Genomic DNA, 18193 nt, shown 5'->3' with positions numbered 1-18193 from the left:
GTAACCAACGTTTTGTGGTCGATCGTTCTGATTTATTAAGAAAATATTGGTGTCAATAGTGATGTTAAAACTCAATATCTTAAGAAAATATCTGTGCCAGGTCACCCAATCACGGATGTTAAAAATCTTGATGTCCTTCAGCCTGCCTGCTCAGCTCGTTACCGTCCGTCCAAGGCACTTGAATTTTGTATCGCATGGTACCACAAAATCCTCTCTGTTTACATGGCCAGTACCTGCCTACTCCTCTTTTTTTTTTTTTTTTTTTTTTCTCCCCTTTTCAATCCTACTTGTTTCTTGATTGAAACAAAAGGAAAATTTTAGTGACAACACGACTTAGTTACAGAAATGAAGTAAAAGATAGGTTCACCTCCTTAATTTTAGAGATTTCATGTTTGTGTTTATCTGTTAAGAACGTCGTTCCGTCACTTTTTGTAGGTGAATTCGAGACAAAATCCATCAATCCTGAACGTGGCCATAAATTGCTGTTATTATGATATTTTTAACATGTTGGCACATGCTTCCATGGCATATCCAACAAATTTCCGTTCAAAGTACCATACATGAGGCAAATTGACAATTGTTTTGCCAATAAATTGGTTTCTTTTTCCCCAACCCCAAAATATCCTCAACTAGATACCCAAAGTTTCAGGAGGTAAAATATATGATACAGTGGTACGCCTCTTCAATGGATTCGACAAGTTTTTGAACACAAAGTTTTCGTGGCTGACTATTCATTGTGCTTAATAAAAAGTACACAAACTTTAAAAAAAAAATTGATAAGAATTTCAATTCGCAAATCTGGTGGTGCTGTAATCAAACAATCTTAAATTTTCAAGAGAATTAATTCCAGACTTCCTCTGGTGACGCACTAAAATAATTCAAGACTTATCCTCTACTCTTGACCATCTGCTGCATCGTATTTACTTCTGTTAAAAGAGAGACAAAGCGTCTCTTATGTTCAACAACAATGATCTTTTCCATGTAGTCCCTCCAACTCCAAGAGCTAGTTTCATCAAATAGTCTACAGACTTTCTTCCTATGAAATCGAGTACAAAGAAATTTCATGAGTCTGATTAACCAACAATGGGATCCGAGCTGCGACCTCAGCATGGAACTCGGCCTCGACTCATAGCCCAAAGAGTTTGGACTGCAGAGGTGGACGTGGATATGAGGCAGTCAAACCGACATGAATGTGACTTGATCCAATCTGACACGATAGAACAATAAATGACACCAAATCATAGAGAGTGTTTTACAAGATTAATCTATAAGCAGACATCCCTATGAACAGTAACTCCCCACCTGGTACAAATATCCAACTCCGATGGAGAAGCCCTGCTTTCCTCTGCTGCTCTCATCTTTGTTGTGCTTCCAGGGTCATAGTTCGACCTTGCCGAGTTCTCGCCCGCACACTACCTGTTCCAGAGCTTATTATTAGTTACCACTAATTTATGTGACAGTTAAGTAGATCTTGTTGGAAATAAAATAATGGTTAGGGAAATTATTTGTAGCTATATACATTGCTTGAATTGATAGCGGATTCGAAAGAATTTTCACCCTGGAAAGTCAAGTTTGATAGTTACGCTCTTGAGAAACTATTCCCTACAATGGTGGATAATGCTCTGTCTTCCATGAAAACACTGAGAACAATTATATATAATTATATGAAACACTAGTCAGTAATTTGTTCTTCTTCCTCTCCCTCCTTGAGAATTGGACCTTACCGGAATTATATGTTAAGCATTTTATAAATTGTTATATTGAAATCCCCATGCGAGATGAATATTGGCGAGCCAAATTAGTTCAACATTGAATACAGGTCTATAAAATGTCAATACAATTTCAGGGGCAAGAAAGAAGAGCTGCTTTGACGAAGCTTAATTTGATTTAATAGCAAAACTTAATCTAATCTTTTTCAGGCAGACGATGTCATAAGCTCAGCCAAAAAAATCACATGTGGGATGAGGAAGACAGATTAATTAATCAAAAGACCAAATTGTTATTTACACTGACCAATTGGCTTCTCGGTCGGCTTCAAATTCGAGACAGTACACATAATCATCCCGGCAGCCAACAAATATCTTGCCACCAATCATCACAGGGGAAGAGAAAATATCTCCTCCAAGCTCCAATCTAGCAATTTCTTGAACCATGTCATTCTCTGGTGGTTGACTAGCTCCTCCTGCGGCATCTAAGTTGATGCGGAGGACACTGATACTTCCAGCACTGGTACAGACGCAGACTAACCTGAAAGTTATAAGGGACGCTTTGTCTGAGCCAATTCATATTTGAGATTTATGTGGCCAGTCAATCAGAATTATGATTAGTTACCTATCAGCCAGATGGGAGGCATCAGAAGTTAGCTCTAAGTTCTCATCTATATACGCTGACGAAGTGATTGGATATCCAAGAGCTTGTTGCCAAAGTAAATCTCCATTTTCCTGGAATGAAAAGATTTTCTGTGAACAATTAAGCTTAGGTGAAAACTGACTGTCTCACAATCAGACCAAAAGAGATCCCACTACAATCACCCATTTACCATGCAGTCACCTCCTTGGACCTTAAGCATCTCAGTTACATTCAAAAGTTTCATGATAAATGAATCCAATTTGGAACGGTAAGAGAACTAATTATATCACATGTATCTATATTATAGAAGGAAATCAATCCTATTTTTTATTGAATTTAAACACACAATCCTACACAATGGTCATACACTTCCAAGTGACACATGCATAAGCAGATTAAATGGATTTCAACTTGTGAATGAGACATGACGTGTCCCCATCTAAGTGATTTAGCTAATATTCAGGAAACAAAATCCCACGAGTACGAAAAAATAATAATAATAACCAGCCTTACCAGTTTGAAAGAATAGATGCTTCCATCTCTAGAACATACAAGTACCTGTGCAAGAAATGAAACTCATCTCAGCGAGTTCAATCTTCAAAAGCATTAGGTTTCGAGTATCAAAAATAAGTGGTAGACCTTTTCGTTCTTTGACCATACTGTTAAAGTAATCAGCAAGACAGGCATACTTGAATAAAAGTACAATTAGTGGCATATTTTCATAACCATTGGTTTCACTTCAGCTATTGTACGTGTATATACAAACACTAATGGTCACAAAAGTCAATTCAGAGTCTAATTAGTAATGACAAAGCATATTGATATGTTCATGACACTTATCTTTGCAGCACATAAATGCTTTAATTTTTACAAACTACATATGGTATCCTGCAATTTTAGAACAAATTCACATCTCGAAAGTGCCCATAGAATGAGCTAGTACATTGACAATTTATATTCTTTTGGGATGATTCTGGCTTTTCATCTATTGTAATCAACAAGCAAGCAACAACTAAAACATTATCTAGTTAATAACCACGCTTCAGGCTACCATATATTAGAGGTGATAACTACTCTAGCTCCAACAAGTCAAATGATCCTAACAGAGGGCTAACCCTAATCCATCTACTATTTTTTCTCCATCCATTCCAATATTTTGTCCATCAAAATATTTATCTTCAAAGAAGTGTCGGTAATAGCTCTAGCTGTTTCTCATAGGTTTGAATCCATTTCATTGCTGAGCGATAGGAGAATCATTTATTTTAGAAATTTGACCTGGGAGGGCAGTGTCTCAGATATGCATGGTCCAGCAAATATTGGCCCACCACAAAGTGCCTGAGATAGAACACAAATGGAATGAGCTTTAAGAGTCAATATCCAGGGAACAAAGCCAAAATGAAGTACAGGATCTTGTTTCAGCCTTTTCACTGCAAGTTAACCAACAATTAATGACTCTCCACGCCTCACAAGGGGTATTCCCCTTGTCTCATTATTCTTGTAACATCTGTTAATTGGCAAAGTGCTAACATGCAAGTTCTAGAAGATGCCATTAGCACATTGCTAAAAAATTAAAATCTTAAAACCCCAAAAAAAAAGGGTCCTCCATCAGGCCGCCTCCTACTAATTTTGGTACAGCACCATCTGTCCTCGTCCACCAAACCTTTTATTCTCATTTGATAATTGCATTCTAGATAGATACAGCAGTTGCTGATACACATACCTCAGAAACACTATCAGCAGCCTCACATGCAGATAGAACACAGAGTCACTCTCAGACGAGAAAAGGTACATGCGTACAAAGTCACAACTGCACAAACAAATTTGTTCACTCATCCCACAGGAAATGCACAAGCAGATGGGCTGGATCTGAAATGTTGACGTTGCTATGGTATGGAAAACGGATCTTTTGAGCAATAATACCAGAATCAGAGGCACGACGTGGAAAGAAAGGTTTGTTGGATTGGTAGCAGGGAAGGTGGCTGCTACAACAAACGTTTGGAGAAAGGGAATTTATGGCTGGGGCTAATGATTTCTTAGTTAGATTGAGGTGGTATTGAGGACAGCGGCAGTTTGTTCAAGGAAGAAGGTGGGCTGGTTGGAGGAATAATGGCAAAAGGAAGATAGCATGGAGGGTTTTAAGTAGAGAGGGAGTGGAGGTGGTAACTGCATTGGAGTTCCAATGGTCAGGAAGCACAGTGAAGGAAAGGGACACTGTGTTACAGTAATGGCAGGGGCAAATAGGACAGGAAGGGAGAAGCCCACGGTGGCTGGCAAAATGGGTTGTTCCAAGGAGGTAGGGATAAGTGGGTGGAGGAAAAAGGAAATTCTCAATGGTTTGGCATTTCTATTTACTGTACATTTCCGTTTATTACGTTTGTTAAAATCTGTGTCTCATAGGAGGGGTACTCTTGAGGTGTAGTTACCATGTACCTTCCATTTTGCACCCCAGAAAGGATGGGAAGGAAGAATTTGAATGGGCGACAACTGCACTCCTAATTAAAGACAAGGAACAAAAACCTACATAACTATTGTCCTTTTCCTATTTCTGATTCTCGGGTGTACTTGTATATCTGTTTATTTCTTCAAATAATTTCGTAGCCCTGAATGTATATTCTGAAGGGGTTTCAATGATGAACCTATATATTTATTTCTCTTCCCAAGGATGCTAGTGTAGTTTCCAACATATCAGAAAACCTATTGGTAATCCAGACATCTCTCAGAGGATCTGAGCCTAATTAACCCTGAGTGGTATGTAATCTCTCCTGAGAATCAATTAATAGTAGAGCACTAAGATACGTATCCAGCAATTGGAATTTAGCACAAATAGGTGATTTAATAGGTCCATTAACTGAGACATGTAGCCATACCTTCCAAAGAATGGATCCATCAGCATCCAATGAAACAACATTGCCATCAACCAAGCAGCAAATAACTGGAAGACAACGACGGGGTTATATGAAAGTGGCTCTCGACCACCCAGCTGTATTAATTTTGTGAAGTCTGTGGGTACAAGATTTTAGACTCTGAATACAATACAGAAATTTGAAGTGCCTGAGAGAAATAAATCTACACAATATCCATGCAAACATCCCACCAGCATTTTTTTCCCCAGAAATGGCACACATATACTAATGAAGTAGGAAGCAACAAGGTTGGTAATATGTAATTCTAACATACCATTTCCATTGTTAAAATTGATTAAAACAGATCCAAATACAGGTGCTTCTAAGTCCTGGATCCATGATTTACTGCATGATGAATCCTGCATGAAAACATAGCTTAATCCCAGATAGATTCCCAGCAGATGAAAAAAGATGGGCAGCCAAGAACAATACTCATATCATAAGGAACTTAATTATCTCAGAGTACCGCATATGTACACTTGTTTCTAACATGCAGCATGAAAAAGAAAACCAAATCTAAGGTCCCAAAAACTAACAATAACCCCATCTGAGGTGCACTGAGAATCAGGGAGGACAGCTACAATGTCTGCATAGGGGGCCAAGGGAGACAGAGGGGCATTGTTCAGTTTTATGGCGATGGCAGAAAGGGAATGGGAGCAAGGACCGCAGCAGCATGGTGGTTTCTGAGGAAGTTGCTGTAATCAAAGCAGTAGCATGACTGGTATTCAGTGGGCTGTAATTCTATGAATATGAAATGAAACAAAACAAAAAGGACAAGAAAAAGAGAGAAGAAAAATGGATTGTTCTTTTCAGCAAAAACTTGTTATATTCCAAAATCAATGGAAGATCCTGGATTTCACATCTGAAACTAGAGAAGGAACCAGACCCATAGACTTTAAAAAGTCATTGGCATATTTGAACCAAAACAAATACAGAGTGCCAAAATTTAACATCAGAATAGTCTAATTGCCACATGGGTTTTGTGCCCAAAACAGACATCCATCTCGCCTTCATACACAGTTCAGAAACTTGCATAAAGAACATCCTTCATTTAATCTGACATCAATGGTGTAAACACCAACTAATTCAACCGAAGTTAAGAGTTGCAGATCTAATACCTTTAAGGAAAATGCAGTCAGTATCCCACTAGTAGATGCCACAAAGAGCTTCTCACGCATCTAAAAATTTGGAATTGTCAAATTTGGATGCAAGTTATCAGTAATGCAGAGTATAGTGGTAGAGCGATACTACAAATGATAACAGCATGTACACCAAAAAGCCATAGAGAATCTGTAAACGATTCAATTACCATATCAAAATTAAGAGGAAAAGAAGCTTCTTTAGAGTTAAGTGGTTATTTTTGCATAGATCCATTAAAAAAAATTGCACATTAAAAAGCATAAGCAAACGTATGCCAATTGGATAAAGAGAAAAACCCTAAAAAAATTGTATACTGAAAGAGGGGAGCAAGTAGTTAGAATAAAGTCTCATATAGCCTTTGAATTCCAATTATATTCTTGTAAACTAAAATTTCACTTATATAAGAAAGGCATTTTATGTAAATCAGAAAATGGAATTCTATTATAACATTTAAAATCCTTAAGCTTTACCCAGATAGTAACAGCTTTAATGGAATTTATCAAATCACGCTTTCATCGTTTTTCAAAATTATAAACTACCTCCGGCAGCAGGGGTTAAAGTTGAGCCGCTTACCAAAAGTCAGCTTCCTTTGAACTGCCATTACCAACTAGAAATCATAATGCAGTGGCTAACAGTATTCAAAGTCATAAGTACCTTTACGTTTCTTCAAATTAACATCTTCATACTGACAATTAAATTTCCTAAAGAAGTTTCTGAAAACCAAACCACCTATTAAATTTCCTATTGACAACAATGTTTACAAGATGGGTCTACAAAGTGAAAGTCAACCAGTCAAAAAGACAAAGCACTAAACTCCTCCACAATTAGCCAATTCTACTTAAAGGAAAAATAACTGCAACTTAACGGTACACACGAGGAAAAAAGAAAGGAAATTAAGATGAAATAATGGATGACAAACCTCATCAAGAGCAGGTGCACCAAATATACTCCCCCCGCAATAAAGTTTGTAACTACAAGAATAGCCTTTATAATCAAGTCCATACAGATTGTGGTCATATGATCCACACCTGCAGAGAAGATTGCCAAAATGCATTAAAATTTGGATTATATGTAGAGAGAAGCTGCCAGTGAAGTGTGCTTGGTTAATTTTATTATTATTTGGAAAAACTTTTTTTACTTGCATCACAAACATGTTTTCCACTCACCTTTTTATCCCACATACATCACAACACAAACATTGCTCCAGTAATTATTCTAAAAACCAGTCCATATAGAAAAGCTTAGGTTCCAAGTTCCCTTTGGCAGATTGTGGGGTGGCTAAAATGGGGAATAATAGCTGAAAATTATTCTATTGGCTCAAAAGGCTACAAACCTGACATTACAGATTGCCAGCAATAAACAAGGGAACCCACCAACCCTGACTGAACCTCAAATAACCAGGAAATAAAGATGACTAACTGAAGGAAATGTAAAAAATTGGAGCCAATTAACTGCTTCCAAAACATTCAATGAACTTAAGGCTGTGATGATTTTATTCTGCTATCAAGCACTAGACCTAAATATTACAAGAATTTTAAGGACATTAGTATCTTTTCCATTGTCCACATATCACTCATTCCTTTTGCTTGTCGGAAGAATCTCTGAAATAAATTAAAAGTTCCCAAAATCCGAAATGTTTCACACATGGCTGTAAACTAAGAACTCCAGCAAACACCTTTCCTGTCTTTCTTCCTTTTTAAAATCTTTTCAATGAAATTGACAGTTTTTCTCAAAAACCATCAATTACAATCCAAAAACCATTCCTTTTTTTTTTTGGAGCGGTGCACTTCGAGGAAATGCATCCAAGGTTCCCTTGACTCTATATGCTTGAACAAAATCATGCATACATGCAAGCATTGAGAAGAATAAAGTTTCCTAAAGTATAATGAATTATGGAAAACTATACTTCCTCTAAAGAAAGAAAGAAGAAGCTCAAAATAAAACATTACCAGACCAAGTGCCTCAGCTTGTCCACCACTGGTTGAGATTTAACCTTCATATAACAAAGGAAAAATAGGTAAAGCTGATGTAGTTTTTACCCAGTTTGAAGCTATTCTGGAAAGGGAAACTAAATAATAAAGTACATGCATTAATAGTTGAAATTTTGGATATGATGATTTACCATCTGTAATTATCCATAACATTAAAAATGCTATTTAATTATCACTGAAATAAGGCAAATCTAAGCCTCTTTATATGCCAAAATACACTCAAGCATATCTGAATAAAGATTTGACCCAAGAAAACCAAGTACATAATTCCATAAGTAGGGAATATCATCCTATCAGAAAAGAAGGCACTAGCTACTCATGGAAAACAGTTTGTATTGCTCAAGGCTAACCAAGTGTGACTTGGACATTACTATCAGAAAACAAGGTGCTAGCTACTCATGGAAAACAGTTTGTATAGGTTTTGCACAAGGCTAACCGAGCGCAACTTGAATATTCCAATGTGATTCAAGTACAGATCAGGGGAATTTTAACAGCACTTGCTATAACACAAATATTTCACTTTCTCATTAGTTAAATTTCACAACCAACCTTCTCAACTGATAACAAAACTACAGTACCAACATCAGGATATAAATGTTCAACCTCACAAGGAAAGAATAGTTTTTTGCTTTTCAAAAAAAAAAGAAAAGAAAACAAGAATCTGTTTTGCAAATTGTTAATACAATATCAAAGTTCATACTGTAATTTTTGGATCTTAAAATCATGGTTAAGATGAAGGATAAATACTTATGATGGAACTAAGCAAGTTCCAAAACTTGCTATAAACACCTCATGAATGAACACAAATAACTAAGAAACTGATAGGTCAGGTTTAGAAATCAATAGAGGTAATGAACTTCTTCATCAACATATAATATCATCTACAGAGAGGGAGTTAATATGCTTTCATTTAGCAAATAAAAGAGTTATGCACCAGAGTTTATTTGCAAGTGAATTTGTAAAAATACATATGCAACAAGCAACTTTTTGTTTACCAACACCATGTCCAATTCAGTGGTCCTTAATCTATTGCAACATACTTTTAGCATTTGCCAGAGTAACATTGACAAGATCTTTCAAGTCTAGGACTCAGGCTGGAAAGTATCCAAAAGTATAATTAGTCAGTCCCATTTAAAACATTTGTATCTTTTCTAGATTAGAGATTACAAATTTGAAGTCACCAAACAATGTAAACAATGATTGGTCACCTGTTTTACAAATAAATCGACATTAATTTTCATTTTTATTGCCACTTTCTACATGTTTATAAGATGGCATAAGATATGCATTTGCTAATAAAGGTGCCCTTTTGTCCGCAGAGATTTAGAAAAAATTTTATTGCTTCAACATTTCCTGAATTGAGACTTGCTGTACTCTCCCTTTTGATTTTTTTTTTAGGTCTTTCAGAGGTGGATTGTCTCCTCAAAACATTGTCTAAAAGACTTTTTTAAAGACAATGGGAAAAATCTTATTTTCATTACTGGGAATAGGCTGGAATTGTGAGAAGAGAGGAAGGAAAACAATGGGAAAATCAGTGGGAGCTGGTGCAGACTGGAATCAGTAAAAAAAATAAAAAATAAAAAAATAAGCACCCACGGGATTGAGACTACAAGGAGAAGGAAGAAGTGGAAAGGGCAATGGGTACAACAATCAGAAAGCAAACAGGAAAGATAAAGGGCAGGCAGTAACAACAGTGAGGAAAGTAGCTTGTTATGAACTTAACATCACAAATAAGGACACATGGTGAAAACATACATCTACATAATCAGCCAGTAACAAATCAAGAGAGAAGGAATGGTCCAAAAAGCAACAGGTAAGCATTTATTGTAGCTTTAGAATTGGAATGCACTTCAGTTGATGTATGAAAGGAGTACTTGCACTTTTAAATTACACACAATGCTCTTTAGGCTTTGAATTACTGAGATCCAAGTAAGCCTTTCACTTTTCCATTCATCTTATAATGGACCCCTAATGTTCCATGCAACCCTCAAGCACAATAACAAACAAAAAGCAACGAGAAGATTAACCAAATGTAGTTCAAGCATGTGCAATTGTATAAGAACAGAGAAAATGATTACAACAATCATACCTCACCACCAGTTTGAAACCTCCAACAGATGCTGCCATCCGACAGATGCAGAAAATAGATGTTTCCTTGATAGCATCCAACTACAACCTACAAAACAAATTTTCTCAGAGCAAAAATACTAAAAGAAACACAGTTGAGAGCAAGACATAACCTGTGAAAAGTCATCCAAAACTGCAGCCGAACTTTCTATTCTTCCTTCAAGTCTGACCTCCCATAACACAAAGCCGCTGCATCAATTAAAAGGCAGTTAGTAAATTAGGAGTAAAACAATATAATGAAAATAGTGTGCCTAAAAGCAGCATTCTCTCACTCAAACAAATAGAACAGGCAAGCAATTCATGGAGAGCATCAATTCTTGATCCATTACATATTACAATGTCAAAAGGAAAAAGTGAAAAGCATGCTCTTAAATTGTTAATTTTGCATCACAAGGAAAACATAGTATAACTATGTCCATGACAGAGAAGAAATGAAACGAATGTACTATTTCAGCAGAAAAATATGCAACAATACCAGAAAAAGCTATTATGGTACTTTTATTTATGATTGAGTTCTCCAATTAACCGTTTTTTTCATGCCACATTGACTAGAAACTGACAAGATCTTTTTATCAAACATGTAATATTATGACCAATGAACTTGTTTTTTCAGAAACCTAGCTTAGAATCGATATGCAGTGTGATCACAAAACATAAGTACACCTCCAGGTTATGCTGCTCAACTGTTGTACACATTTCCTTTGCGGTCTGAACAATTCTAAGGTAGGCCATAACTACTTAAAAACAACTTACAAACTCTCAATCCCAAACTCGTACATAAAATCTACAAATGCAATCAAACATCCTAATAGGGAAGCATGCCATAGGGTGTGTCAATGCAAAACATACTATTTGAAAAATCCACAAGGATGATTTGATATGTAAGAGCTACGAAATCTTCCATACCTTCTGGCATCCACACAAACAAATTTCTTAGCGTGAGATCCAACAAAAAGGTAGACTTCACTCCCTTTACATACAATGAGTGGAGATGCATCAACACAAGACTCCATATTCACTTTCCATAATTCTTGCACAGAACCTTTTCTTTCTCTTGAAATTTGCTGAGAGGAGATTGTGTGACATAAATTATTATGCCCACCATTACAGTACATTATTTTGTTGCAACGGCTGACAGAACATGCTGCATTAAATGAATGAGAACTCCAGAAGCCATTATCTTTCAGATTACCATCCTTTGGAATGATGCACAAACTTGAATCTTTTTTCAATAATTTAGTAGGATGTTCTGTATTTGAATTGTCAACTGCTCCAAACATTCTTCTACGTGGCTTAATTCCATGAGGACTGCCAGTTTTGGAATACGCTGGGAGCAATATTTCATCCGTTACTCCTGAATCCACATTCACATTATCCTCATTTCTTGAGTCATAATGGGAAGAACCTATCTTCCTCTCAAGAGCCATTTGAAGCTTCAATGGGGTTGGAAAAGCATACAGTAATTTCATGTTGATTCCTAAGTTGTAAGCAACATATGCTGCAGACACCGAATTACCACCACTATGAAAAAAATTATCATGAATGGAGATGTTGTCAACCATCAAAGCTTCACTGAAAACCTGCTTAATTGGAGCCAAACATATTGGTCAGAAATACTTTCCTGAGGAAATAATACTAGCTTACTTACTAGCTCTAGTACAATCTAATTATGAACTAAAAAATTTAAAAAAACCAAAATGGATCTCTCTTTAATAGTAAAAAAAAAAAACGAAATCTTTAATGGTAAAACATTTCTATAAAGGTGCATATCAGAAAATACGTCCCACAGGCCCACCAAATGGCATATCAAGTTTGGAGCATTTCAACTTAGGAAGCAGATAAAAAATGTTAAATTTTTTATGCAAGAAATGCACTTCCGTATATACACAGCATACCCCACATTTGGACAGTGATATATCCATGGGTAGATTTCTCAATTAAATAAAAGCATGTTACCAAACTGTAGCATCAGATTTACACTTCGACACAGGCAGTAAAAGAAGTTTATTAGAAATAAAATAATCAACCCTTTTAGCTCTTCACCACCCTCTATTTTGAAAAAAGACCATTCTGAGAACAAATTTATAAGTCATCAGAAGAGATACATCAGCTGCTTTTTAAAGTAACATGAACTATTGTTTTTCATTCCTTTAGCTCTCTAGTTTTCTGTTCGAATGTTCACAAGCTACTCTATACTTCAATTAGCCACTTTTTATATTGTATCAATTCATCTTTGTGTATTTCTAATGTGTCATTTCATTTGGTATTACCTTCTTTAATCAAAAAAAGACAAGAATGGAAGGTTATCCATTATACAAGGCAAATCTGCAAAATTAAAAAATGCGATACTAACAGATGCCACAGCTATGAACCTAAGGAAGCACTGTATAAGTATGCATTTGTGTGTGTGTATATGTTTACAAGTAAAATTTTTAAAAAAAAATTTAGAACAAAATAAGTACAGCCAGCTCTTCAAAGACATGATTGATAAAATAAGTACCAAAAGTTTGATGATCCAGTGCTTGTACTAATACTTACCATATGTTAGTTAGAACTAGTCTTGATTAGAGTGAAAGAAAGAAGAGAGATGTCAAACTGGTTGGCAATGTCAAGATAAAAAATTACCAGCTAGCAGAGTTATAAGTTAGCACAAGCTAACAGTTCTCACATGTTTTGGTCATAAAAAACAATACTAAAGTTCACAATCACTCCAATCTACTCTATTCAAATGTAAGCAAAGCATGCAAAGACATACACAAGTTTTCCTACTTATTAATTCAGATTTACCAGATCACCAGAATATCCTGCAATTGGCACAATAATTTGAAAAGGGAAAAATTATAATAAAACTGAAGAAGTACCTAATGCTAATTATGCAGAATGAGAGTTCAGTTTGGACAAACATCACAAAGAAGAAAAAAATAAAAAAGCAAGGAAAAACACTTAAATCATGAATACTTATCAAGAACCTTTTGTATAAATTTCAAGTCATCATTATCCCAAATTTCTCCAACATAACTCCGACCATGTGCCCTTGAACTTGAGGAATCATCCAACATATTATAATCCACTTTCCCCGAGGAAGTAGTAGGAAATGATTCACTAAAGAAGATACGACTAGGAATCAGTGCTTGTGGAAGTTTCTTGACCATCCAACTCCTAATTGAAGATTTAAAGTTTTCATTGGAGTCTTGCATTTTCTTTGGCACCAAATAAGCTTCAATACTTGAGATTTCTCCGTGCTTTTTTAGGCAAGTTACTGCTGCATCAACTATATCCGGATGTTCCCTCAATGTGTTCTCTATCTCTTCTAAAGCAATCCGCTGCCCATTGAATTTTATGGTGCGGTCTTCCCTTCCGATAAAAATAAAATCACCACTTTGAAGTTGTCTTGCAAGATCACCAGTTTTGAAGTAACCCTGTAGTCTCGGATCCCTGGAGGTATGATTAATAAAAGAAGTTTGTGGCAATTTTGCAGGGCCAAATGGAGTAATGGAAAGATGATCAAAGTATCCAACACCATTACACAGTCCACGAACGTAAATTTCTCCATATTTTGGTGCATTTTCCCCAATGAGCACCACATCACAGTTTGAAAGAGGTAAGCCAATCGGAACACTGCTCACAATCTCATTTTCCAAGATCAGTGGCAACTGCTTGCAATCAAAGTATGTACAATCACCTGCAACCTTGGTTTTTAGAATTGAATATGTAAGATATTGAAGAAAGAAACGTGCAAGACATTGACTAAAACCAGGAGAAATGTTAGCGAGTTGCAGATCAGAATTTCCAAGGCTCTAAAAACATCAGATAAAATGTATGCATAAGTTTTTTTTTTTTTTTTTTTTTTTTTTTGGGGAGGAAGTGCAGTATCACCATCACAATATGCTGCGACACCTTGAGCAATCCATACACAGAGTTTGCATTGGCAACCATAAATACAGAAATTACAAATATGATCCCGGGCTGCATAACTAATTCCAGAATGGCAAAACTGGCTGCAGTTTAGTGCATAAGATGCTCCTCTAACATACTACAAAAACCTTCCTAAAGGGGATAGCATTATAACTAAGTCTTCATATAACAAAACTATATTGTAGGCGTTTCTGGAACTTGGTTCTCACAATAAACAATCACATACCCCACTTTCCAAATTTTCAAAACATAGGTGACAGGACCAGGTTAGTGTTAGGTACATACGTGATTTTGTGTCCAAAAAGTTTTGAGAAAAAAGGAATAAAGAAAAAAGAATCCTAGTTTTTGATGTACAAAAAATCAAAGGACAGTCTGATCAAGTCCAACAGTCTAAACTGCAATATCAACCAAACATAGTGGAGAAAGAACAGAAAAGATTGACTGAACCTGGACAGATCTACTAAGAAGATCCATTAAGAAGAAAATGGTAGATCTCTAAACATTTATGCCTCAGACGTTAATCTAAAGCATTTTTCAGCTATCAAGGAGGAGATGGCATTTCTTGAAATATGGCCATCAACTTTATTATGCCCCTTAGCTCAAATGGAAAGTTTCCTACAGAGTTGCATGTAGGTCTGACACCCCTTCTACCTTTATTGTTTGACAATCTCGTATTCTTATTTTAGGGGGTCCTAATTAAAGATAACATAAGCACTGGAAAAAGGAGCAGAAATGTAACAGCAAAACCAAAAAGCACTGAAGATATAGCTATTCTTGGTGGCATCTGATAAGTAGCAACAATTAAGTCTCCTCACCTCTGTACTCCCGTATAAGTTCAAGATAGCAGTATGGGGCAATAGCTTCAGCAAACTCTCACATAGGGACAGGTGCAAAACTTCACCAGTTAAAACTAGCAACTTCAAAGAACTACGAAGTCCCATATAATGTGGACCTTGCAAAGGAAGGAGGACTGCTCTCAATAGTGATGGAACTGCAACGAGCCTGTTAACAGAGTATATCTGTCAAAGAAACAAAAAAAGCAAATGCTCTTATACTCTGGACCATGAGCAAGAATGCAGGACCTTGGCACATGCATTTATCTTAAAGGAAGATAAAATCAAATTGCTAACTTTCTAAACTTATAATGCATTTTTTTATATTTAGACATCTACTCCTGAGGTTACATAACCTTTGTAATTATTGAGAATAATGCAGCCACAGGAAAAAGGGAAATCAAAAACACAAAAAGTAAAAAAAAAAAAAAAAATTGTTCAGAATTGAGAAAATATTATTCAACATGTTGAGAAAAAACAATGTTTGAATCTCAAGTGCAGTATAACGAGAAGAAAGGTTTTTAAGATCTGCAAAATATCAATTATAGCCTGTTTAGCTCCATTGTTAAATCGTGCTCATTGTTCCATCACTTGGCTTCTTCTAGCTTTTTCCCAATGTAAGAATATGGTTACATTCTTTACAAGACATACTACACATTGACATCCCAGAGAAAAAACAATTCAGGTATGCAGCGGCAATTAAACTTTGACATGTGGTCCAAGAGAATTACAACTTGCTTTTAAGAGAAATAAAGTACAGACCTACTATAGGCAAAAGACACCATCAACAACATATGATAAACTAGTTCCAGTGAACGTGAAGCTATTACATGTGCTTTCGTGAAGCATACTACTAAAGCATAAAAGCCAAAAACTTTTGCCTCATGTGAATAAGATATTAAATGGCTAAGTGGCCCAGAAGTTGTTTATGATCTCATTACATGTCCCCAAAGTAAAAAAAATTTTGCTTCCATCAGTGATATCATTTACATGACGCCCCAAAAATTGACAAAGTTCTATGAAGTTTTGGTAGACAATTTTCAAATACTTTAGCTAGTTACCTGTAAAAAGTCAACCATGCAAAGTATATTCTCTTTCAGCACATTGAATGGAGGTACAACTAACGTAGAAGTAGTTAGTATGCCACTCAGAAATTCTTGCAAATGATCAATAAAGCTTATGGATGTCTTGAAAACCAGATAATCTTGTCCATGCATGGGGTATAAGTCTTGCATCCATAGGAACCGATTTAGTAGACCTGAAAAAGGGCTGACAGAAAACATTGTGATGCAGATGAATATCAGAAGGAAATTCAAAATTCAAAGTAATGATTGGATTTAAACTAAACATTTACAGCTGAGGCAGTTAAAATCCATAAGATGTTCCAATAAAGAGCCTAGAACACCAGCTAACCTGCTTCAGTACCACATACACCTTTAGGCTTTCCTGTTGATCCTGATGTGTACATCAAGTAACAAAAGAGTCTGGACGATTCACTTTCACAGGGCCATACTAAACTACATAAATGACCTTGTCTTTCAATGCACTGCCTAATAGAAATACACAAAACAGGACAATAGCCACGAGAAGCAAGCCAGTGTACATTATCAAGCTGATGAAAACAACCATCATCAACTAAACTTTCACACCCAATAATAAGATCAGCTCTTGAAGAAAACACAACTGACAGTATCCTTTCTTCGGGCCAAGATGGGTCTAGAGGCATGAATGACTCTCCACACCTTAAAACAGAGAGGACTGCAACAATGTACTCCACAGAAGGTTCCATATATATCCCAATTCTTCTTGGCATACATTTATCATGCAGCTTGGTAACCTGCTCTCCACTCAGGTTAAAAAAGCCCATAGATTCAGAATTTTTATCACTATTCGCCTGTTGCCCACCAAGCTTGTATCCTGCGCCAGAAATATGATAAGCAAAAACAAACACAAATAAACGTCAAGAATATTAACTTGGACAATTAAATTTCTCATCATTTACAGCTAGAAAAGGCAATGCTCCAATAAATATCTTTCAATTGATCCCTTCTTCATCCGTGTTACATCTCTTTCTTTACATTTTTTCTATTGAAAAGTAATCTAACGTTAAAATAACGCTTATTTTTTCACACAACGTCGAGCAGAAACATTAATTTCAGATTATGCAAGATTATGCAGAAACCAAGTACTTAGAACGAAAACTGACAGCTTTACCGTCCTTTTACACATTTACACGAATCAGATAGCTAAAACTGATTTTAACTTTTACAGAATTACACATTACTTCAGAATTTGCTACAAAAACTAAATTCATCATATTATCACATCAATATTATCATGAAACCATACAACTCTAACCCACAAAAACAAAACAAAACAAATAAAAAAAATCATCTTTCTGCATTAGTACCAGATTGAGGTTTGATAATATGGGGGTCATCAGCACCATCAAGAATGCGCCTGAGCCAAGAACTCAGAGAATTAACTGCAGAGAGAATTTCAGAATAAGTAAAGCACTCGTCGCCTCCGTAAACCGGTGGCTGCTTAGACAATAAAGGCGGTGCCGTTTTGGAGTCAACTAATTCAGGATTAGAAACAGGTCTAGTCTGCTGGTCGAAGCTCAACTGACCGTCGTATTGCTGGGAAATTAGTTTAGCGCCACCGGAGGCGTGTATGACGGCGATTTTGTCAGGTGAGTTTGTGGCGGCTTTTTGGAATAAGTGTGATATGCAGCATACAGGAAGCTTCAGCTCTGGCGGCAGTGGTGGTGGTGGTGGTGGTGCATCGTCCGCCATGGGTGGGTGGTTTGGGAAAGACAGGGCCAGAGTTTTGTATTCAAGACGATTTCACCAAAAGCGTGCTGCCACCCACGTCTTTTTCCTACTGGCTGGATTTTCATCACTTTTTGGTTGGGCCAATAACTCCAACATTTTTA

The 18193-nt window shown here is 36.3% G+C and overlaps 1 protein-coding gene across 9 annotated transcripts; it reads right to left on the bottom strand.

Annotated features, from left to right (window-relative positions):
* Window positions 1–789: 789 nt before the first annotated feature.
* On the bottom strand, window positions 790–18171 carry LOC113732104 (putative acyl-activating enzyme 19). Of its 9 annotated transcripts, XM_072080127.1 has the most exons (21): window positions 17888–18170; window positions 17669–17743; window positions 16672–17175; window positions 16320–16516; window positions 15241–15444; window positions 13480–14199; window positions 11417–12090; window positions 10624–10699; window positions 10473–10559; window positions 8342–8385; window positions 7312–7420; window positions 6371–6430; window positions 5789–5947; window positions 5527–5611; window positions 5217–5281; window positions 3625–3684; window positions 2863–2907; window positions 2332–2441; window positions 2014–2247; window positions 1303–1416; window positions 790–1207 (listed from the first exon to the last, which is right to left on the bottom strand). In XM_072080127.1, the coding sequence occupies exons 1-20, from the start codon at window positions 18051–18053 to the stop codon at window positions 1413–1415; spliced, it is 3678 nt and encodes a 1225-aa protein (XP_071936228.1). In that variant the 5' UTR covers window positions 18054–18170; the 3' UTR covers window positions 790–1207; window positions 1303–1412. The 9 variants fall into 9 exon arrangements, with proteins under 9 accessions (XP_071936228.1, XP_071936230.1, XP_027113526.2 ...); XM_072080129.1 differs by having other exon boundaries at window positions 5217–5372; window positions 17669–18171; XM_027257725.2 differs by having other exon boundaries at window positions 17669–18170.
* Between the last annotated feature and the right edge of the window lie 22 nt (window positions 18172–18193).

Source organism: Coffea arabica, chromosome 2e (assembly GCF_036785885.1).
Source record: "Coffea arabica cultivar ET-39 chromosome 2e, Coffea Arabica ET-39 HiFi, whole genome shotgun sequence".
NCBI lineage: Eukaryota > Viridiplantae > Streptophyta > Magnoliopsida > Gentianales > Rubiaceae > Coffea > Coffea arabica.
The sequence above is the reverse complement of the archived record's forward strand: the minus strand, read 5'-3'. Positions and strand labels throughout refer to the sequence as shown.